The following is a 22825-nucleotide window of genomic DNA, read 5'->3' as shown; positions in this document are numbered from 1 at the left end:
TATATAGTGGTAGTTTTTTATTAAAAGCGAATATTTTTAAAATTTTGTGGGATAAAATTATTTTTAAATAAAAAAGCAACAGAGCTAAAATAGGAATAAGGAATTGGATACCAAACTTCCATATTTTCATTATATATTGGTATAGATGCTATAAAAAATTTATAGAATCAAACTACTCTTACAAAAAGTTTCGTCGACTAAAAAAACCAAGATTTCTGTAGATTAAAAATAAATCAAATAATAGGCTTTTTACTTATTATTTTCATGTGAAAGAGTTTAATTTTTTACTAATAATTAATTTTAATATTTATTTTCTTAGTTTCAAAAATATTCTTAAGTTTTATTTTGTTTCAATTTTGTTCCAAAATTTTTTTATTTACATCGAATATACCTCTGATAGTTAAATTTTCAAAAAATTAAAGATCAATCCAACAAAAATGCATGAAAATTATACTTGATTTACTTGTATTGAAGGTTGTTCTTATGAAATTGTTGTTAAATTAGTCCGAAATTTTTTGAAAAATTAGCCGCCAAGAGTATAGTTGATGCAAATCGAAAATTTTTGGAGTAAAATTGAAACAAAATAACACTTAAGAATATTTTAAAAACTTTTATTAAACTTCAAAGCATAGTTATTAAAACCGAACCGGACCGGACCGGTCAATTCGACTGAAAATCCGGTGAATCGGACCCAACACCGGTCCAGTCCAAAGTTCCAACCGCTTAAAGTAGAAAATTGTATGAACCAATCAAACTCGAAACGACCCGGTAAAAACTGGTCAAACTCGTTGAAGATCGGTCTAACTGAACCACTCGGTCGCAGTTGAAGACGAACTTACAGCGCACTAACATTCTGCAAGTCCACCGTACTCCATATACTCCGACAAGCTTGTGATTTTGGTAAAATCTAAAATGTGTTAGCAAACCTCCAAGCTGCAATGCTACTTACCAACTAAACCACTCGAACCCTTACATGAAGGATGTACCAAAGCTGAACAAACCACCAAGTTGCAATGCTACTTACCAATATATGTACAAATTATAATATATACATAGCATCTTTTATTTTACTTATATTTAATTTATTTTAATTTTAAAGTCACCTATTTTTTAATCAATTATATTTTATTTAAATATAATTTTATATTTAATACAAATTAAACATATAAACAAAAAATTTTATTAATTACAATTTATTTATTTTTTTTATGATTATATGATATCTATTAATATTATTTTTTTAATAATACTTGTAGTATATAATAATAGGTAAAGACTCACGTACAGTTGTCTTCATATGAAGTAGATAGTTGAAAATCATTAGATGATAATTTAGTCTAATTTGTCAAATCATTTAACGATTTTTAAATATCAACTTCACATGAAAACAATTATACTTGAGTAATAATCCAGTGACCCAATAGCCTGACCAGTGATCGGGTTAACTGGTTCGACCAGTAACCCACCGGTTAAACCAGTAACCCAATAATCCAATAGCTTGACTGGTTCGATTACCAGTTCGATTCTGATAACTATGCTTCAAAAATAAAAAAATATACTTTACCCTAATTTAATTGAAACTACAAGCTTGGAATTGACTGAGCTTCTACATAAATGTCATGTCTACCTAATTATATATGCATTTAGTTGAAAGTACTAATAGATTCCATAAGTAATTATAAAAAATTATAAGAAAGAGAGAATCGTTTTAGTTTTAGATTTAATTTTTTTTTGCTATGTGTCAATATTTTATTTGTTGGTCAAATTTATGCCACCCTCACCAAAACCAATGCCACCATAGAACTTCCATATATTTTTGTCTCTTTAACTTTATCCATCTAAGACTTTAATATCAGTGTTGTATCACTTGATTCCAAACCTTTTTAACGCCACCAATAGTTGTTTTGAAAGATCAGACTTCAATTCAGAGGCAAAGTGATGGTGGTTGGTTCAGATATATCAAAAGACAACTATGAAATAATATAAATTAAGTATAAATTATATACATATATAATCTCCTTTAATTTGTTTGCAAACATTATTAAGGGGGAAAAAAAGAATGAAGATGGTAATAATAATAAGTTTACTAAGCGTGCTCTCGGTACTAAGACTCCAATAGATTACCATTGAAGTGGGACGGGGAGTTAGCAAGAATGGGTGAAAGTTTTTGATTAAACACATTGTAGACTGTCTCAAAGGGATATCATCATATCACAAATACCCTATTTTCCTTTTTTTTTTTTGTCTTGTGTGCTTAGTTTCTTATGTGCTGTGTCTATCTTTTCATTTTTTATTAATATTATCTATATATTAAAATCAATCATTATTTATTTACATATAAATATGTGTATTATTTAATTTATTTTTAATATTTATTTTATATTCAACATATATTTTATATTAATGATTAATTTTAATATAAACATAACATAATTATTTCATCTAAAAAATTTGCAAAAAGTATTATTAAATTTAATAATCAATTTAATTAGTATATATATATTGGTCATATAAATACACTCACACATCTATTCACACACATTAACTTAGCCACCACGGCTAGAATTCGAATATATGTGGCTTTAGTTTGAGGCAAATACTTTGTACATACATGCCTTAGCCACATCAACTTTCTAGTCATAACTAATTAGCTAAGATTGGAATCCAATGCACTTTCCATGCACTTTTTTACACCTATATGTTTTCTTCAATATGTAGAATCTCTCTTTTGGATCTCATTAATGAATAATGATCAATCATCAAGACATCAACTCGTCATACTAGAAATACGTATACCGAAAACTAAAATAAAAAAATTTGAAGCCTAGTATTTTATTTAAAAGCCCAACTAATACTATCCATATTCTTTTGTTTGTTGGGCCAGTCTGTAATATTCTCCCTGTATTACCGCAACATCACTCATCCCGGACCAAAAGAAAAAGAACCACAAAACTCGTCCAATATCTTTTAGAAACAAATTTATTTCATAAAAATAAATAAAACAAATATTGTATACTCAAATTTATTTTTTTCCAGGGAAGGAAGTATTTTTTATTTTTTAAAAATATTATTTCAATAAAAATCAATAAAATAATTAAATCTTATTAAATAATGGCAAATTGAAGAGGCAAATTAAATACCTCACCACATTAAAAAGTGCCGTCAAGGGTCATCAGTGATTTTTATTTGTATAATAATCGGCTCTTGTCCCTATTATCAATTCCGTTGGTCTAATATTTAATATTATATTATAATTACTTTCATTCGTTGCTACCTCCACAATCCTCTAATAATACCTCAAGGGTATTATTAAACATCTGTCCTAAAAATATATTTTGTGGAGTAATTTTTTAATTTTATAGAAAAATTTCAGCCATTCATTTTAATAAAGTAAGAAGAATAAAAGAAGAAATAAAAATAATAACGAATAAATAAAAAATAAAATAAATATACACTATAGATTAAATAAAAATTTTCATATATGGTTGGCTTCTCAATCATCTCATAAATCAATATACCTATATATTCAATAACATCAAATTCCAACTGTTTTATGTATATATGTGTGTACACGCAACTCACCTTTAATTTTTGCAATCATCAAAGAAAAAAAAAAAAAAAGAGTTAGAGCATGGAAACATTGTGGAAATTTTGGGTAGTGATAATAAATTTTGTGAGTGTAGTTCCGTGGTTTTTATTAGCTCAAAATTTTCCAAAAGACTATCTTAAAGCTCATAATAATGCACGTGCAGAAGTTGGGGTTAAACCACTGAAATGGGATCCGAAGCTTGAACTGCACGCGCGCAAGTACGTGAAGAAATACATTACAGACTGCAAAAAAGGGCTTTTTGATGTGGACTTTGCTGGTACATATGGCCAGAACAATGCATATAATCCAGGATCTATTTCAGGAATAGCTGCTGTGGATGTGTGGGTGAAGCAGAAAACAAATTATGATTATGAATCCAACTCTTGTGTTGATGGTACCATGAATTGCAGTCGTTACGCTCAGGTTGTTTGGAGTGCAACTACGCGACTTGGCTGCGCTAGAGTCAAGTGCCGCAATTATGGAGGCACCCTTGTTACTTGTTTATATCATCCTGAAGGCAACACTTCACATGAACGCCCCTACGTAATCCATTAATTACCAAATTAAACTCATTACATCTTTCTCTAAACTTTAATACAAGTTTGCACATTTTACAATGATTGCTGGCCTTGTAGTTTTTTTACTATTATTTTAGTTTAAATTATGATGTGATTTTCAGTAGTTTTGTGTCTTATGTATTGATAGAAATATAATTATTTGTGTTTTTTTTATTAGTTTAAGTTTTTTTAAAAAAATAATTTTATAATATAATACTAGAATGGGTTAAAAGTTTAGAATTTAATCTTCGTTAAACTTCAAAAAAAAATTAAGCATACTAATTAATTAAAAAAACTTATGCAAAAATTCACAAAAATATAAAAGAGTGTCTTGTAATTAGTAGTGATTAAATCATATATTAAAGTATTCATCTTCTCGTATATGTGTATATATGATCGATCAAAATTACTGCTTCCGAGTTTTGCTGGAAAGTTTTCACTATACCAAAAAAGGGAAAAAAAAAAAAAATCAATTTTACAAAGTAGTGAAAATGGTAAGTTCAAATCAAGCTTATTGATCCATGCATGTCTGTATATACCAGTGTTCTGAAAATCGAATCGACTGGTCGGTTCAACAGGGTTAACTGGGAATCGATTTTTTAGTCGGTTCAGTTGAAGTGAAAAACCGTCTGGCAAAAAATCGATAAAAAAATCAGTCAAACTAGCGGTTAATCAATGAACCGTTTGAACTGGACGGTTTTTTACCGGTTTTTAATTTAAAAATATATATATAAATATAAAACTCCCTCCCTTCTCTCTTGCACACACCCACACCCCACTAACCCAATCACCATCCAGCCCCTCTCTCTCTGTCTCTGATCTCCACACGAAACCCTAGCCGCTCTCTTTCTCCCAGACCTCCAGCAGCAGTAGCCAGCGACCAGCGCCGCCCTCACCGACGAACTCTTCTCCTCAGCCAGCGAGCCCCGCCGTTGCGATTCTCTTCTCCTGGATCGCTTCACCTCGCGTCGCTAGGTATGCTCGCTGTTGATGTCACCACCTCTGTCTTCGTCGTCATTGGCCATCTTGAAATCGTGTCTCCGTCGGTCCGTCCTCATCGTCGATCCCTCTCTCTCGCGCGTTAAGCCTGTCTTCAATCCCCTTTATGCCCGAGCTCACTTCCCCCCTTCCATCGCCGTCACTTGGATTCCTCCTTCGCCGCTGATCTTCAATTTACTTTTGCTTGTTTTTGTACTTTTATTTGGTTTCTGATTTCTGACTCTGAGTTTGCTAATTTCTGCTTAGCTTGAGTTTATGAATTTCTGAGTATGTAAGCAGATCTCTATCCTGCTTCAGTTTTCATTTTTGGGAGTTAATTGCTGTTCTTTGGATTTGATTATGTTGATTGTTGCTTGTTTGTCTGGGTTAATTGTTGTTCTTTCATTGCTGTCTTCTGCATTTAATTTCTGTTGAGTGCTGCTGTCTTTTACTTTTTAGCTTTTTTTAATTTTGTTAATTAAATGAATAATCAGGTTTTTGTGATTCTGTTTTTGTAAGTTTTAAATTATGTTTTTGTTTTGTTTTTAATTTGTTACTGCAATTTGATTTCATAGTCCGTTTATTTGATTTCATATGTTTTTGTAATTCTGTTTGTTTGTTCCAAATTATGATTATGTTTGTTCCAAATTTAAATTATGATTATGTTTGCAAATTCAATGGTTAGTGGTTATTACTGATTTGTTTGTTATTTTTTATTATTAGGTTATAAATTAAAATTTTAAATTTTATTAGGTTAAATTTTATTGAAATTTAAATATTTAAAATTATATATTAAATTTTTAATAATTTTATTTAATATTTAATTAAACTGGTTGAATTCCGGTTGAACCCCGATTGAACTTCGGTCGAACCATTAAACTAGTGAACCAGTCACTTTATCGGTTTATTGACCGGTCCGGTTCTCGCAACCTTAGTATATACAGTGGAGACAAAATTTGTGTGCACACCTCTCTCTTGTACACTTTATTCTTTTGATTGTAACTAGTGTAAAATCCGCGCTACGTGCGGGCCAAATATTAATCTATTGTAAAAATTTGTTAAATATGTCTATTTATACTGATAATTATTACTTTTAATTTAAAAAAACTATTCTTGTTAAAAATTTAATGTACAATTTATAAGATTGTTACATCATTTCTTTTTCAGAAGGCAAATAATCTTGTCGATATAAATAAATTCCACTTAAATGTAAAAACTATTATGTTAATTTGTTTAAATATAGTTACACAAACAACGAATACTAACCAAGTGGCATTTAGTTATAATAATTATACCCTTAGTGTATAGTTAATTACGGATCTGTGTATTTAATCTATTTGTTATAATTTGTTTACAAAATTTTATATATATTTAACCCAAGTCTATGGCTAAACACGAATTGTGTATTTATCTGTAAATAATTTTTTAATATCAATCATCTTTTAAGTATTTTTCCAACAAAAAAAATTCTGCGAATCATTTTCATTGGCCTTAGTTAAAAATGCATTCAACAGAGATAAAAATAACTACTCTAATAAAGAATAATTTATGAACAAAAATAATAACAAATAATTAAAAAGATTTAATATTAAGAGTTTATTTCTCCATCAAAAACCATCACATCCACACCATGAAGTTTGCCCCTTATTTGAGTAAACATAATCACAGAACCAAAATATTAGGTAGGAATATACAATCATATGTACAGACTTGGTGTTATCTGTATTTTGTGACAAATTTTTGCACGTTATTTTATTGGAAACCTATTACTACTTTGCTTGGCAATATGATTTGCAAAACCACATTTGAAGCATCCACAACCTAAAGTCATAAATTATGGCATTGAGATTACAAAAGAGAAGCTACAGTTGTAGAACACTACTGTAATGCTACCACAAAACAGAACTATATAAAACATATTTTTACATGTCATGACATGTTTATCATTTATCTTTGCTCTTCTAGTTCCTCCTATATTGCGACCACAATTTTTTCACACTTCGACTCAAAATCCACATATAATCTCTGATAAAAAATCAAGCATTATTCATCTATTATGGGGGTAATAAAAGTAAAAGGGTTAGGGGTAATAGTTTTCTATTCATTCCAAATTGTGCTTTTTAAGTATATATAGTTGATAATGAAATTTTAAATGCATAATTGAAAAATCCTACAACTCGAGACATCTAAGAGGCTAATTAAAATCAAACTAAGAATGACTCATTAAGAAAAGAAAATAGGTAAACAAATTGATCTTTCTTTTTTGAAGAGCTAAGATGCAAGATCCCTTTGTATAACAACCTCCGGATATAAAATTTTGAATGTACCGAATCAAAATGAAATTTCTTTTGACCGTCTATGTATTTGTCTTCCAAATTTACATATGCAAGAATGGTCATAATTTACATATATAATTAAATAAGCATGATCATAACTCAGCCATACATGATATGGAAGAATGGTTATAATTTACATATATAGTTAAATAAGATTCATCCCTGGAATTTAAATAAAAGTAATTTGGTGTCCAATTTTCATGTTTACAAAAATGGTTGATTAGATTCAATTTTTATACTTTTAATCCACGCAATGCACCAAATATTTGAATTGTGATTAGATAATTTGACCAAGAGATGAATCTTGGCTTGCTTCCATATTGTCACAGCTGAAACATTTCTATTTTGGAGGTGAAATCAAGTCTAAGAAATTGAGGTGAAATTGAAAATTATAAACTTTGAGAATAACTCAAAATTTTGATAACCTTATCTTATATTGCACTGAATTGTTATTAATGGATAAAATTAGTAAGCTAACATTTTCTTTCAAAGAAACCACGAAGACAATCCCAATGAAAAAAGATTGTCTTCAACTTGTTTTCTTTTTTTTTTTTAATCAAACACATAAAAATATAAAGAATTAATCTCCATCTCAAGACATTATTCTTACCAAAGCAGTTCACATATAAATCATCTATATTTACTGGAACTTTCTCATAGTGCAGTAGGCAAAGAGTTCTTGTTGCCAAAAAAATTATCTTTATATCAGTCAACAAAAACTACATAATAGTAACGCCATGGAAATGAGAAGAGACACTTATACATGCTCTTGATTTCATTTGTAACCAACGGGCACAATGTTGGAAACGAATCAAATTAACAAAAGAAACCTTAATAGGATGCTGGTATGTGAAGCTTCAAGCTCCATGGATGCATACAGAAGCATTGCTTCTTTGCATAGAAGTTCTTCATGGTGAAGCAAAGGAATCCTATTAAGCAGTGCATATATCCGGCTAGCAATAGCTCTTAAAGGAAACCAATCACTAATTGCAAAGTTCATAGCTTCTCCGCCGTTGAAACCTATAATTTAAATTAAGATATACAACATTAATTTTTCATGCATTAACTGACTGGGTGGGAAAGGTAGCAGGGCATAATATTCTTGAAAATGAAGTGTATGGGAATGAGCAAATCTAACCATGACTGAATCCAGCATGGTCTGCCTTAGCGAAGGTAATCACAAACTCCCTTAGCTTTTGAACAGCCTTGTAAACGGGGACTTCATGTTCCAGCACACTATTTGGCGAAAATAGAGTTGTTTTCCCCAAGAAAACATCAAAGGCTCCATCTTCCCCATCACTTGACAAAATATCATTAGTACATACACATGTTCTCTCACCACCCTTTCAAAGTCCAATGCTGCATGACCTGGAATATCATTTTGATGCCCCACAGTGATGATAATTAATTCTGCAATAATAGGATAATATATTGATACCATTAAATAAACATCTAAAAAGGGAATCCTTGTTAGTAATAATATAAAGAATTATCAGCCAAAGTAATATTAACCTGTACAAATAATGATCCTCAACATTCCAAGCAAACATACTAAACAGCATTCTAATGTACAACATGGGTTCAGTTACTCCCTAAAATAAAATCATGTGTAAGTCATGTTATAATAGTATAAAAAATGTTGGTGTCATCCAACACAAAGAAAGCAAAACCAAAATAAAAGACCCAAAAAAAATCTTACTGGAATAGATGATTCCAAGAGCCGCCATGCAGATTTTGGCAACCGAAAAAGTTTTTGAAATTAGTAGAAAAGAACGGTAGTATTCAGTACAATAATCAAAATAGCAAGATCAAAGCATTCAATTTATCTGTTTTGTTAGAATATTTTCTATTCTAGACTTCTAAAAATAAAGAAAACATGTGTTTTTAGAGGAAGTGGAGAAAAGAAAAAAGGAGACTCTAGTAAAATTAACACCTTCAAATTCCAATTACTGCTACCAAGCTGATCAGAAGGAGATGAGAAGGCACTGCATCAACATCACATGCATATTGAACTGTTTCCATTTTTTCGCAAGCAATTTCTTTCCAGAACTCTTTCTCCAAGACTCCAAGTAGGAGGCAGGAAGACATCCAGCACTGCAATAACTTCCAAAAACCATGAAACGATAAAACTTATTAGCACATATTTGCATGTAACCACGGAAGGATGAATTTAATGCTTGCTTTCGCAAGTTTTTATTTTTGGATTAGTAAGACATATAGTTGTAACTACTGAAAAATAAAGTAACGATCGGGTCTCACATTCAAAACAAAAACATCAAAGATCAGACCAAGGCAACAACAAATACCAAAACTGCAAGAGACAATACCAAACAAAAAAAAGTTATAACTACTAAAACATAAATTTAGCAAATACCAAAGTTATTCTAAAAACTTCACACTTGCAGTTCCTTTCCCCGTGGAAGGTATTAACTACTAAAAGCAATAACAGCATGGATTTGCTCAATCGGGATACCATGGTCATAAAAAGAAATGAACTATGTTAAGCAATCATCTTTTCAAATATTCTTCTAATAAGAGCTCAGGCATCAAAATCATCCTTGATACATTTCAAATACCAATTTAAACATTTGGAGGCAAATAAAAATCAAAAGAAAGCCAAAACACATGATGCTCTTTAATACTTTTGTTTGAACACCTGGAGCATCAAATTGAATCTATTTAGAGTAACCAAATCCTTCATCTACTGAAAACAACTGTTTTATCATTGCCAAAAAAAATATAAAAGAGCAAAGGTTAGCACCATATGTTTAGATCATGTCTTAAAATGACATAAAAAGATAACTTGTATCATTACATCTACTTTTGAGGTTTTTGTAGTAATTTAATGCACAAAAGTTACATGTAATAAAATGAGTAGATGATTTCAAATCATAAATTATGCAAAATATCTTTTTTGTTAATCATAAAGTGCAAGTAAGAAATATCCTTAAGCAATCTCAGAACCATATTTGTCCTCTATCAACCATTTCTTTTTCATCAGGTTCTACAAAAGTATTTGCACAACAGCCATAAAAAACAAATTCTCTTTCCAACTTTCACTGCAAAATTGTTTCAATAAAATAGATAAAACATCTATTTTGTAAAGCAAATATGAATTAAAAATACAAAGTAAATAGAAAGTAAATAATTTCTTCCGTAATATTCCATACTTTCAAGAGGAAATAATGTCAATTCCAAATTATTTCAACACAAAAGCCCCATCGCACATATTCAATAATATCAGTATCAGTTTTGCTTTTTTCTTTTCCTCGACACATACATCTGATATATATCACTTGCTCAAACATTTAGCTGAATTCCAATCCAATAGTAATTGATTGACAAATTTAATTGAACAAAGATAAAGGCTATGAAGAAGTTTCCACACGACCCTACTATGTATAAATCTGAAAAAGAAAGCTATTAAATTAAAATTGCAGATTGAACAACAGCAACTTGTATGTGTTTCCTTTGGTCAAACTTTTCAATAATAATTTTAGAGTCACAAACAGATAGAACCAAGCATGGAATGCTTATTAAAACAAATCATTAAAGGACCTTAAGAAACACCAATATTATTGTCTATATTGGAATGCTTTACTTACAATGATAACTTTGCAAAAACTTATTAATAGCTGATTCTTTGAAAATGCCATAATATAAAACAATTGTGTATATTTTTTTTAAATATAATTAATTAAATGATGCATATTCAAATACAAAAGAATAATTAATTTATTGTATATGCATACTTGTAGAAAGGAAAGAACTACTTAATTTAAAAGAATTCCATATTTACATTAATAAACTGGAGTAGTGCAGAGGAAATAAAAAAATTACTTCTAAGATAAGTGTCTCTCTTGGATGCTTTCTTTTGAGAGTACAGAGTACCACTTAATGATTCTCACTTTGAAGAATACATTGTAGTGCAATTATCTTTATATAATGAATATAAATATAATCCTTTAAACATGCATAGTTCAAAAGAAAGCTTGAATAGTACCTCTTTAAAAATAAACTTGCCATTTGCCTTCATTCCTTTCTATATATCACCAATATATTCTGGATAAAGAAATGGAGAAACTTAAAAAATGCAAGATCTTTTAAAGAAACACTTTTCACGAATTGAGTATTTGCAACCTAGAAAAATTGTACAATGATAAAAATAAATTTTTTATGTATCAATGTTCAAAGAATTGAAAAAAAAGCTCACACATTGTTGGATCAAAAGAAGCAATGAACTTACCACAAAAACAATCTCTTCAACCAACAAAGCTTTCATGACAAATAATATCTTTTCACCAATGTTCTCTCCACCAATAGGTTTTTCTTTGGTTGAAATTACTGTCCTCATTCTATCCAGTAGTATATCAGGCTTCACTTTTACTATTCTATTAATGAGAAGCACAAAGTGAATATAAATTTATAGAAATCAAAAAGCAAGAAAAATCTTTTAAAAAGTAAATTAGCTCTGCAACATGTCAGATCACAGCATCTCAAATCTCTGTGTTATCTTCACCCGTATGGTCAACTTGCCGACTCCAACTTCTTGTCTTCTCAACAGAAACAGCTCCGAAGCCTATGCCACTATGTTTTCTTTTTTTTGCCAGATGCTCTCCCAACTGCAATCGAAAAGGGATTCTCATACTTTATGCTAGAAAATAACAAAATTTAACCCATAATAATATCAAGTGAAAAGACAATAGACGTTAAGCATAACAAAATAAACATTAAGAACGAACCTTGGGAGGGCATCCTGTGCTAAGCACCTGCTTCACATAAAATAACCCTTCACCTAGCTGTAAGCTGCAAACAAATTACAACAGAAGAGTCTCAGTTCTTAATTGATTTGGAATTAGCACGATTCACATAAACTGCATTTTTCTAGTGTCATTCAAGAGAAATGTATCAATATAAGGGTCTTTTGATAAGATATTTCTTTGGTCCTGTAATAAGAAATAAATGTTACCTGTTAGAACTGAATCTTTCCACTAATAATTATATTCCCCTCTTTTGGTATACGCCTCTGATCTCTGCATCCATGCATTTGGGAAAAGCAGGGAGGATCAAAAACATAGATGATGAGAGACTATATGTACTTAGCTCTCCATACTTCAAGAGAGTTGTGCAGCTCTAGTGTATCTAAAAATAATACAGAAAATGAAGATCAGATACATAAACACAACAAAACTATAGTAACTAAGGAAGATAGTTCTCTGCATCACCAGCCACTAAAATATTTTTCTCCAAAAAACACAATTGAAATTCAGAAAAAAATATTTTCACAGCTAACCATTCACGGGGAAGATATTAACACTAAAAGCCATATTCAATTCCAATTAGCGTTTCCAACAAAACAAATTGTGTGCGAGCGAGAGAACTAACCTGAGGATGGCTGTAATTAACGTAACCGAGCAATCGGTGAGTGGTCAACTCGCATTCGCAGGACCCACCGCCGCCGCGGCAAAGGAGCGGCTGCAACGCCGTTTTGCGATGGAAGCCGTTATGTGGATCCAACAACGGCATGGCCTCCGTCATCATTCTGTTTCGTTGTCTTTCTCTCTCTCCCTTAACCCTCTCTTCTCTATGACGTCGCCGGAGAAGTCTTCCCTTACAGGCACCATCCCTGCCAAGAATTGCATCTCTCTCATCTTCCCTTCTCGTTTTCTAAATTTTTGCTTTCTCAGTTTTTTAAATTTCGGCATGATACGTGAACATAAGAGAAAATCAATAAAGGTTTTGAATTTGAATTCAATTAAAATTCCCGCCCAACACTTTCTTCACAGAACTTTCTGAATTTGTATTATTTTATATTTTATAGATTTTTAATGCTGTGCCACATGTCTATCACAGGAAGTTCCACTTGTCAATTATACAAACTGCCACTTGTCAAGCAACTAACTTACTACTACTCTCCTATTATATATTAATAGATAATTAAGTCCATAATAAATAGTATGTTAATGTACTTTCTAGCCCTCTTTAAAATGCCGAAGCAAGTTGCAAAGAAGATTATATCCATAAAATCTAATTTTTTTGGGAGTTTAAAGAACATAAGAAAAAGATGCCAACAATAAAATAGAGTATTATTAAGAAGCCAAAGAAGCATGGAGGTTTAGGGGTGAGGACTTAGAAATGAGGAATGCAGTAATGCTATTTAAGTGATAGTAGAGATTTGCGGAAGAAAGTGAACCATTATGAAAAAGAATTGTAAGCTCTTGTTATAACTGTGATAAATATAGATCGGTTGGAGAACAAATTTGTAACAGTTCTAATGGACCGTGAAAAGTTAAGCAGAGAGGAGTGAAAGATGTGTGTTGGAGATAGATGTAAAATAAAATTGTGAAAAGATGTGTGGGTAGGTAATAAACCCTTTGAGGAGAGATTTCCGAACTTGTATCTGTATACATTGTACTTTTGCATCAAAACTATGGTGGTTGGCCTTGAATTGGGGTAGGTACTGTGGGTACGCGTAGATGATGTTAGAGCATGGTTTAAAAACTAGATGCAACAAGAAGTTCATAATGTTAGTAAGAACAAGTGGTGTATGATTTTCTTTGCGATTTTGTGGGTCATTTGGCAGAGTAGGAATTTAAAAATTTATAAGAATAAAGAACTAGTGGTGGCTAAGAGTTGGGAGCAAATTTACATACTTGTTGGACAATGAAATGTGATTAAAAAGAAAAAGAAAATCAAGATAGTTATGGTTGAGAAGGAGGTGAGAATAGAAGAAGAGTGGTGGTGGTGATGGGTATTTGTGAAATATGAGCCTAATTTAGGAACATATATGGTTGGAGGATATTTCACTACTACATTTTCAAGATAGAAAAGTCTAGGGGGCAGCAGATTTATCAAAATCTGGCCAGCACTTAGCCAGCAAAAGAAAAATGAGTGATTCTCCACCATTAGATAAAATCTCACACTATTAATATACTATTGATAGCTAATTGATGGTTACAACTTACAAAATCTGCTAGCCCCCTATCACTCCTCTTTAAAGATTTAGTAACATTTCACTTTTAACATTTGTTAAGGTGTTAGTAATGGTCATAAAATTAAATATTAAGTAATATTTATAAATAAATGTTAGCAAATATATTTAATTTTAAAAAACCTTCCTAAAAGTGTTATTTATTGTCAATTAAAAGTCACTCCCAAATAAACAAATATGAAGGGTAAATAAAAATCACTTAGCAATCGTTCTCACTCCTCCTCACGCTGTGAAACACTGTAAACCCTATCTCGCTCTTCCTCAGACCTCAATCATTTCTTGCTCCGCCTTCATATTCAAATTTTCGATTTGTGGACAAGCAGACTACAAATAGAAGCAACTAAAAAAATGTGCCAATTCAAGAGTTTGAAATTTAAATATGAAGTTTGTTAGTTTATTTTGTTGAATAATAATTATGCTAGCTTTAGTTTTTTTTTTTGTATGTTTTTATTAATTTTGTGTTTTTCATTTTGAGACTTCTTTGACATGCGATCCTTGATTAATTCTTGATAACAATGTCGAAAGAAATTAATGATAGATGATTGGAATTTTAGACGTAACTCTTTTCATTGGGTCGAGACTTTTTGAATAATCTTAAAAATGTTTATTCTTTTGATACTAAAGATAATTGATACAAAATGATAGAAAATAAAAGATTTGTCTTTTATACTATAAGAAAACTCTAAAAAAATGTTTACAAAAAATTAAATTGATACAAATATCACTTCTCTCAATTAAAATAAAACGTGTTAACATACATTCTGTCATATACCAATATATATGAATTTAATATATAAGTTTGCAATTTTCGCCATTAGAGTTGTTGGCCTTGCAATATGGTTGTTTATGTTTGTCAAAGGCTGATCTTTTGCCTTATGTGTTCGTATTATGCGGCTATCAATTAAAGTATGAGTCTCGCTAGGGAGACAATGAAGTATGTATACAATGGCTACAATGAACTATTTATTGGGTCTAATATCAATAAAAAATGAAAATCAACTCATCTTTCACCCTAATTTTAAAAATCTCATTCAATTTTATTTTAATTATAACCATCTAATCTCTAATTCAATTTTTTCCCTATCCCTTTCTTTTTTAGCACCGACGACAACCCTCTTACCCAACCCTTGAGACCTCTCTTGACCATCCCATAGCAGTGGCGCCGAGTGACCGCACACCTTCATCAGCGCCGACCAGGCTCCTGCTGCTCACCCTCCAGCACGCGCCTCCTACGTCGCCGGTCACAGCCAGTTCGCTCGCCCCCCGCTTTCCGTCGCAGGTCTCACGTGGGCTTCACCGGAGAGACTCATCGTCGCCGTAGTTGAACGTCGCAGAGCCTGGTTCGCGGCTTGCCTCAGCGCAAATACCGAGACCATTGTGGGCGCCTCCTGCTTCCTGCATTGTTCGTCCTGTGTAATCCCCTTGAAGCCGTGAAAATCGAACGGGTAGACCTCGTTGCTGTTACGGCGGCCAAACCCATTCCGTGGTCGATGAGTTACTGGAGGTTAGTGGGTTGATTTGTTGCTGTGATGATATCTGTTTCTCTTGCTACTAGCTGTACATGCACTGAATCTAGCTGAGGTGTTTGATTGTTCATAGTAAAGAACTCTGTTGTTGCAATGTCATTGTGTTGGAACTTGTAGAATAAATTGTTATTATAGATGGTTGCAATGAATTTAGCATGTTCCTGGATGTTTGGTTTTATTGAAATTATTCATTTGTTTTTGCTTTAGATACGAGTATCATAACTGCATACCCATATTATAATTCTATGTTTTCAATAATGTTAGGCACTGAACTTGAACCCCAACAACAATTTGACACATCCAACAAGTTAATCAAATCCTTAAAACAACATAATTTCATTCCTGATTTGGTGAATGGCAGAAAAGCTTTACCTGATGAAGAGACTCTACTTTTGGCTTCATGTAACTATGAAACTAACACTAAATGGGGTCAAGAGGTAATAAAGATTAAGAATATCTACGTTTTTTTTTTCATTAACACAGTACTTTTCAGTGTGCTTATTCCTTATTGCAGATTGGATTCTTGTATGGTACTGTATGTGAAGATGTTCACACTGGATTCATGCTGAATTGCAACGGTCGAAATTCAGTTTTTTGTGATCCAGCTAAGCCACAGTTCCTTCGAAATAGTACAACTAACCTGAATGAATTGCTAATTCAAGGAACAAGATGGGATTCTGGTCTGCTTGACATTGGTTGAAGCAGGTTCTGGCCTCTTATATATGGATTTTAATCAAGAATGTAATAATTGAATAAAAGTTCTTAATTTATTAGATGTTTATTATCAACTAAAGTGGATGTTCATTTTACTATATATGTAGATGGTTCGTTTATTCGAAAAGTTGATGTTTTTACTATGTATGTAGATGGTTCGTGCAGAGAGTGAGAAGGATTATTCCTCCTCACTACTTGATGCATTGTGACAAAGATGGCCTAACAGCTAATGATGTTTTGGAAATGGAGCATCAGGATATGCACAAAGAGGCAAAGTGCTGGATAAAGGAGACAGCTCAATCATGCTCCACAATAGCAGTTCTTGTTGCCGCAGTTGTCTTTGCTGCTGCCTACACAATCCCAGGAGGGAGTGAAAACGGCACACCAGTGTTCTTTGACTCACGAGTCTTTCTCTTCTTCACTATCACAGATGTTGTAGCCCTTGTGAGCTCACTTGCCTCAGTGGTGATGTTCCTTTCAATCCTAACATAGCCATTCGAGCTATGGGATTTCTACAAGTCCCTCCCAAGAAAACTCAATCTGGGATTTGCACTGTTGTTCTTCTCATTGGTGTGCACAATGCTGGCATTCAGTGCAACCGTTTTGCTGACGATTCAGTTGGAGAACACAAAATGGACTTCTGTTTTGTTCTATTGTTCTGGATTCCTTCCTGTGGCTATATTTGCATGGATGCAATTCTTACTCTATAAGACTCTTCAAAAGTTAATTAGGAGGCTTTACAACGGTGTTAAGCAAGTGGTTGCCAATTACATTGATCAATTATTTCAAAAGATATAAATGATATTAATTAATTCACCAATGGCTAGATAGATGGGGACTCTGTTTGGTTAGTAAGTGAATGATGTTATTATATCCAATAAGCTCAACTTTTTTGCTTGAGTTTATGTGTTACCGGATATAAACTAGTATATTTGTAAGGTGTAAATACCGTGAAAGCATATATATATTAGACCTCACCATTGATTTAGAATTAAATTAAACTAGTAGATTTGAAACCATTGCAGAATTGTACTAATTTTTAATTTTATGTTAGATATAGATTGCTCATTTCTAGGGCCATATTTTAATGGATTCCAATTTCATATAATATTAATTAGATAGTCATAGAATCTGTGTGGATTGCAAAATTTCAATTCTTTTCATTGTTCTTCAAAAGGTCTTGCCAATCTGAACATGTTAAATTTTATTATGGTATTGTTGCATATATTAGAGATCATTAAAATAAATCTAATTCAATCCACATAATAAAAAAATTTTGCAGGCCATGTGCAAACAAAAAGCAGGAAATCAAGTAAAGGACAAATAATATACCGAAAATAACCATCTATTTTAGAATGGAAAAAACCATATGCAAGTATAGTAAAATGAACATCCGACTTAGTTTAAATGGCTAAAGAAAAATACAATCTAGTATTTATTTTACAAATCTAAATATCACATAACCGTGTTCTAATTTAATCACTGATATCTAACTGCAACAACTCCAAGCATACTTGAACTCAGTGAATGGTACACTAAGGGTGTGTTTGGCAAACCGCAAACGCGTTACAAGAGAAGAAGTACGTTTAGCCTTCTTGAAAGCTTCAATTTTTGATTTGGCAAATTTTTGATTCATGAACGCAGAAGTGATTTTGCTTTCAAAACTATGGTTTACAAGAAGCTACAATTTTGAGCTTCTGCGTTTCACCAACGGGCTTCTAACCATCAATACTCCATCTTTATTTACCTTTTACCAACTTTATCCTTTATGCATGTTATTATATTATTTATGAAATTCTTATTATTTTTGTTTACATGAACTCTCTTTTTTTATTATTTATTATTTTTATTTTTATTAATTATTTATTTGATATTATACACTTTTATAATTGTAATTTTTTGTATTATTTTTATTATCTTTTTATAATATGATTTATTGATTCTGTTAGGTAAAGTAAATTAAACAAAAAATTAATTATAAATAATAATAATAATAATAAATTATAGCATACTAAAAAAGAGTACTAAGAGTACTAAAAATATACTATATAAAAAATATCATAAAAAAAATTATAAAAAATCCGTTTGTAAACTATAATCCAAACACACACTAAATCCAATTCTACAATATGACTAAGTTCTGTCTTATCAGTTTCTAGCTCAGTCACGTCCGTCACGTCCACGACCTGCAATCGAACACAAACAAAAAACCAACCAAAGGAATTAAGTAACGTATGGTACTACGACATAAATATCAGCAATATAAACCACCAAGAAAATGACTAACTTAAACAGGATTAAGCGTGTTAGTAAAATTTTAGTTTATAATAGACACCATGTTCACAATATTTTTTTAACAAATTCTTCTAATAAGGCAAAATTATATTAAATTCAATCCAAATCAAATAAACATCCAAATTAGAATGAAAATAACTATCGACCTACCTAGTAAAATGAACATCCGACCTAAACTTTGATGAGAAAATTGTACTTGGGAAGAGAAGAAGCCTTCGCTAGCATTCTTTGGATGAAATGGCCGTTGTGAAAGCTTTTATCAGAAATATCAGAACTAAACTTTTCCAAGGGATAAGAGAGCTTGGTATTTTCCCCATCTTTGTAAAGGGCATATCCAAAGACCTATTGTGCATCAATTTCATCCACACAATCTGCAACAACTCATAACATTTATTCTGTTAAGAGCCTTAAATTTGATGAGCAGAGTTAGAGGAATGTGTTCATACCTAAGATTGAAATTCTTCAATAATTTGTCACAAAAAAACCTTGTCATCGATCAGGAATTTAACATTGAATAAATTGTATCTACTTAAAATTCAATCCAATCAACTAAACATCCACCTAAAAATGAAAATAAGCATATGCATACCTAGTTAAATGAACATCCAACAATAATGAATTGTTCTCATTCTATTGCAGCTAATTTTCAACCATTGAATTTGGTTAATTTCGATATATTCCATAGTTGCTATTGGCTAGTGTAGTTTAGTTCAATGAAAGAATATGGTAGTCAAAAATATTTTTCTGATGATAGCACTGGTTTAGAACAAAAGACAAGAATTTTATCATTAGGTGATACAACTATACAAGAATTGCCATAAAAATTTCAACCGACCATATTTTTATATAAAACATCAATTCCTGTCCAGTTTGCAATAAGTATTTTAATGATTAGTTAATCACTTCATCAATGAATATTCATCCACAAAATAAGCAAACAATCCTGATTCGATACCTGTTGGAAACCAAGAGGACCCAAAGACCTTGGCTCTTCTTCAATATCATCCCAAAAGCTTTGGTCTTCTGAAAGTTACAAAGTAATCATTTCTATAAATTTCATCCATGGAAAAAAAATTTTCAATGAGTAAATTAAACATCCAACCTCATGAGAAAGAAACCCCAAAACATAGAAAAAATAAAATATTTTAGACTAAAACAATAAAGAAGGACGTTTATTATTCCACAAAATTCTCATGATTTGTTGCGATTTTTCATAAAGGAAAGAGATAAAAGAAGAAGAAAGAAAGAGACTTTAACATCATTGTGTTTGGGATAAAACAAAAAATGAGCAACAGGACAACAAACCACAACAAAATTGAGGAAAAAAATATGGTGAATAAAGGATTTATTTTAACGGTTTAAATAGTAATAATTTTGTTCTCTATTCATGGTCGAATTCATATTCATGTTTAGGCGGAAACAAGAACTTATTTGTTGCAAATACAATAATGATAAAAATAATATACAAAAAGATAGATAGATACAGAGACTTACAGAGCCATTAGTAAGAGAGTTGTGATCAGTTGGTCCTTGAATTTCCATGACTAATCAAAATAATGATAAAAAAACCCACAAAATATCCAACAAACTTTTATTCAAATCTAAAAAATTAATGACACTAAAAACATACAAATTGAAACAGCACTACAGAGAGAAGATTATCGTGTTGGTGAGCATCAGTCGCGGAGAGCAAAATCGCAACAAGCCCGGTGGTGAGCAGGGGGGCCATCGGGCAGCAAACGGTGGCGAGCTTCAACGGCCGCGCTAACAATGGTCGGGGTCGTTGTATCATGGTAGAGGGAGATATGAGGGAGGACGCGCCCGCTGGGGCGCGATTGAGGAGGGCGACGCGAGGGGAGTTTGGTGCGGTGGATGATGGCAGCATGAGGGAGGAAGAGGGGATGCCAGTGCTGAAAGGAAAGAAGAAGAAAAACACCTCAGAAAGAAAATTAGAATTAGGGCTGCTGTTTGTGTTGATGTCATTGAGGAGAATCCTAATTTTATTCAAATTTTAAATATGAAATAATTAATTAGTTATCCATAATTTAATTTTAATTACAATTAAACCCTTCATTGTATGCATTGTACAATTAGAGTATTGGTTCCTCATACTTTTCCTTAAAGTATTCATCGTCGTGATGTATGTATATTTGATTCTAATTATTTACAGTTTTGTTATTTGATGTTTTAATTTTATATAGGAAAAACTTTTTAGCAGAAAAATAATAATTTTCATTTTTAAATTGATTATTAAGAGATAATTTTAAAATATAAAATATATATTAAAAATAAATTAAATAATATATATTTATATATAAATACATAATTACTGATTTTATTATATATATCACTTAACATTTTTATTTTACAATAGTAATTAGATTATATCTGATTCTAAGAAATACAATAAAAAAATCCAATTATTTTGCATGTTCCAAAGCTCCAAATATACTTGAAAAGAAATGGTAAGAATTTTTAATCTCAAAATAAAACATTGAAAGGCATCGTTACAGAAACAAAGTGCTGATAAATCCATGACTTGTTTGATGTGCTATGCGAATTGCGAAGGTATTTTGGCAGCCACCCTCGCATTTTGTATAAAATTAACTTTTATTAATAAAATACCGCAATTGACGTTTGATGTACTTGAATAGTTGATTATTAGGAAAAATTACTAAAAGTAGCTATGAAGTTTACGAACGCTGATAAAAGTATCCATAAATTAAGGAAATTAAGGTTGTATCTATGAAAGATAAATTTCGTATGACAAAAGTATTCAAATCCTAAATTTTTGTTGATTTTTTAATAAAATTCCTAAACTACCCTACACTCAATCTCAACTCACTTTTTCAACCTTTCATAACACAATCTGCACTTATCTTTGCCATGGAGTCCAAAACTACTCCTACAACAAACCAGACCGAAATCAATGGTAGTGGTGGTGGTGGTGGAGGATCGGACCTCAACCGATTCACTCATAAGTTTACAATCCATACCCAAACCAAATCAATCAAACACCAAAAAATACTCGACATATAAAAATTTTCAAATCCATTCATCCAATTTCAATTCACTTTAGCAAAACTAGAAGTAGAAACAACCATCAACCATAAAAAACCAACAAATCCATTCATCAAATTTGAAATTTATTTCAGCAAAAATCAGAAGTAGAAGTAGCCATCAACCGGATCTTCTGTAAATCAATCTCAGCCTTCATAAAAAATAGAAGCAGATTTAAAAAAAAAATAGAACAGTAACTAAATCAATTTCTGAAAAGAAGAAAAATGAAATAAAAAATGTTAAAAAAAAATACCTTTTCTTTGCCGGCTGTAACATCGTCAATGGCAGAACCTCCATCAACAGCGTCACCTCCCTTTCTTCTCTGATTTCTCTTTACCGAACCCTCTTCCTGCATGCAAGAGCACCATAACCCCTCTCTCTTCTCAGGTGTGCGACGATGGTATTCTCCTCTGCTGGGTCAGATGCGCCACGATGACGTTCTCCTCGGCTGCAACAGGTGCACCACGGCGATATTCTCCTCAGGTTGGGTCACAGGCGCGCGGTGAAGGTGTTGTAGTCACCTTAAGAGTGAGAGGGAGAAGCAGTGAAAGGGGAGGAGATTGGCAATAATGGAGTAGGTGGATGGCAGGCGACAATGAGGAAGTAGGAGGAGAGTTCTGTGATTCTGTGAGGGTTTTGAGAGAGGGATAAGTGAGAAGAGAGGGAGTGACGACAGAATGGGGTTAGGGTGGGGTAGTTTGGGAATTTTATTAAAAAATTAATAAAAAATTAGGGTTTAGATACTTTTGTCATACGAAATTCATCTTTTATGAGTACAG

At 31.8% G+C, this 22825-nt stretch overlaps 3 protein-coding genes and 2 long non-coding RNA genes across 9 annotated transcripts; 2 read left to right on the top strand and 3 right to left on the bottom strand.

Moving 5' to 3' along the window:
• On the top strand, positions 3549-4270 carry LOC107622125 (pathogenesis-related protein 1-like). Its single transcript, XM_016324036.2, has one exon. The coding sequence runs from the start codon at positions 3632-3634 to the stop codon at positions 4142-4144; it is 513 nt and encodes a 170-aa protein (XP_016179522.1). The 5' UTR covers positions 3549-3631; the 3' UTR covers positions 4145-4270.
• On the bottom strand, positions 8538-10814 carry LOC107621862 (lysine-specific demethylase JMJ706-like). 4 transcript variants are annotated; one of them, XM_016323846.2, is made up of 4 exons: positions 9411-10592; positions 9160-9213; positions 8973-9052; positions 8538-8870 (listed from the first exon to the last, which is right to left on the bottom strand). In XM_016323846.2, the coding sequence occupies exons 1-4, from the start codon at positions 9546-9548 to the stop codon at positions 8837-8839; spliced, it is 306 nt and encodes a 101-aa protein (XP_016179332.1). In that variant the 5' UTR covers positions 9549-10592; the 3' UTR covers positions 8538-8836. The 4 variants fall into 4 exon arrangements, 1 of the variants encoding a protein (XP_016179332.1); XR_002355724.1 differs by lacking the exon at positions 9160-9213 and having other exon boundaries at positions 9394-10814; XR_002355725.1 differs by lacking the exon at positions 9160-9213 and having other exon boundaries at positions 9411-10814.
• LOC110267808 lies at positions 11221-13395 on the bottom strand. The gene is made up of 4 exons (XR_002355728.1): positions 12430-13395; positions 12230-12266; positions 11707-12082; positions 11221-11522 (listed from the first exon to the last, which is right to left on the bottom strand). It is a non-coding gene; the product is annotated as an uncharacterized LOC110267808 (long non-coding RNA).
• On the top strand, positions 16198-16692 carry LOC110267806 (cellulose synthase-like protein G2). The gene is made up of 2 exons (XM_021113615.1): positions 16198-16414; positions 16492-16692. Exons 1-2 carry the CDS (start codon positions 16223-16225, stop codon positions 16675-16677), a joined length of 378 nt encoding a protein of 125 aa, XP_020969274.1. The 5' UTR covers positions 16198-16222; the 3' UTR covers positions 16678-16692.
• LOC110267807 lies at positions 18778-21126 on the bottom strand. Of its 2 annotated transcripts, XR_002355727.1 has the most exons (4): positions 20481-21126; positions 19942-20009; positions 19137-19357; positions 18778-18877 (listed from the first exon to the last, which is right to left on the bottom strand). It is a non-coding gene; the product is annotated as an uncharacterized LOC110267807 (long non-coding RNA). The 2 variants fall into 2 exon arrangements; XR_002355726.1 differs by lacking the exon at positions 20481-21126 and having other exon boundaries at positions 19942-20108.

Source organism: Arachis ipaensis, chromosome B10, assembly GCF_000816755.2.
Source record: "Arachis ipaensis cultivar K30076 chromosome B10, Araip1.1, whole genome shotgun sequence".
Taxonomy (NCBI): Eukaryota; Viridiplantae; Streptophyta; class Magnoliopsida; order Fabales; family Fabaceae; genus Arachis; species Arachis ipaensis.
This window is presented reverse-complemented; position numbering and strand designations above follow the sequence as displayed.

Bases quoted from the DNA above. Each gene is read 5' to 3' on its own strand.
- LOC107622125 (XM_016324036.2), top strand. From the start codon at position 3,632: ATGGAAACATTGTGGAAATTTTGGGTAGTGATAATAAATTTTGTGAGT.
- LOC107621862 (XM_016323846.2), bottom strand. From the start codon at position 9,548: ATGTCTTCCTGCCTCCTACTTGGAGTCTTGGAGAAAGAGTTCTGGAAA. The intron at 9,214-9,410 runs GTAATTGGAATT...TACTAATTTCAA, and splicing joins TTCTGATCAGCTTGGTAGCA to AAACTTTTTCGGTTGCCAAA. The intron at 9,053-9,159 runs GTAAGATTTTTT...ATTTTATTTTAG, and splicing joins TCTTGGAATCATCTATTCCA to GGAGTAACTGAACCCATGTT.
- LOC110267806 (XM_021113615.1), top strand. From the start codon at position 16,223: ATGTTTTCAATAATGTTAGGCACTGAACTTGAACCCCAACAACAATTT. The intron at 16,415-16,491 runs GTAATAAAGATT...TCCTTATTGCAG, and splicing joins ACACTAAATGGGGTCAAGAG to ATTGGATTCTTGTATGGTAC.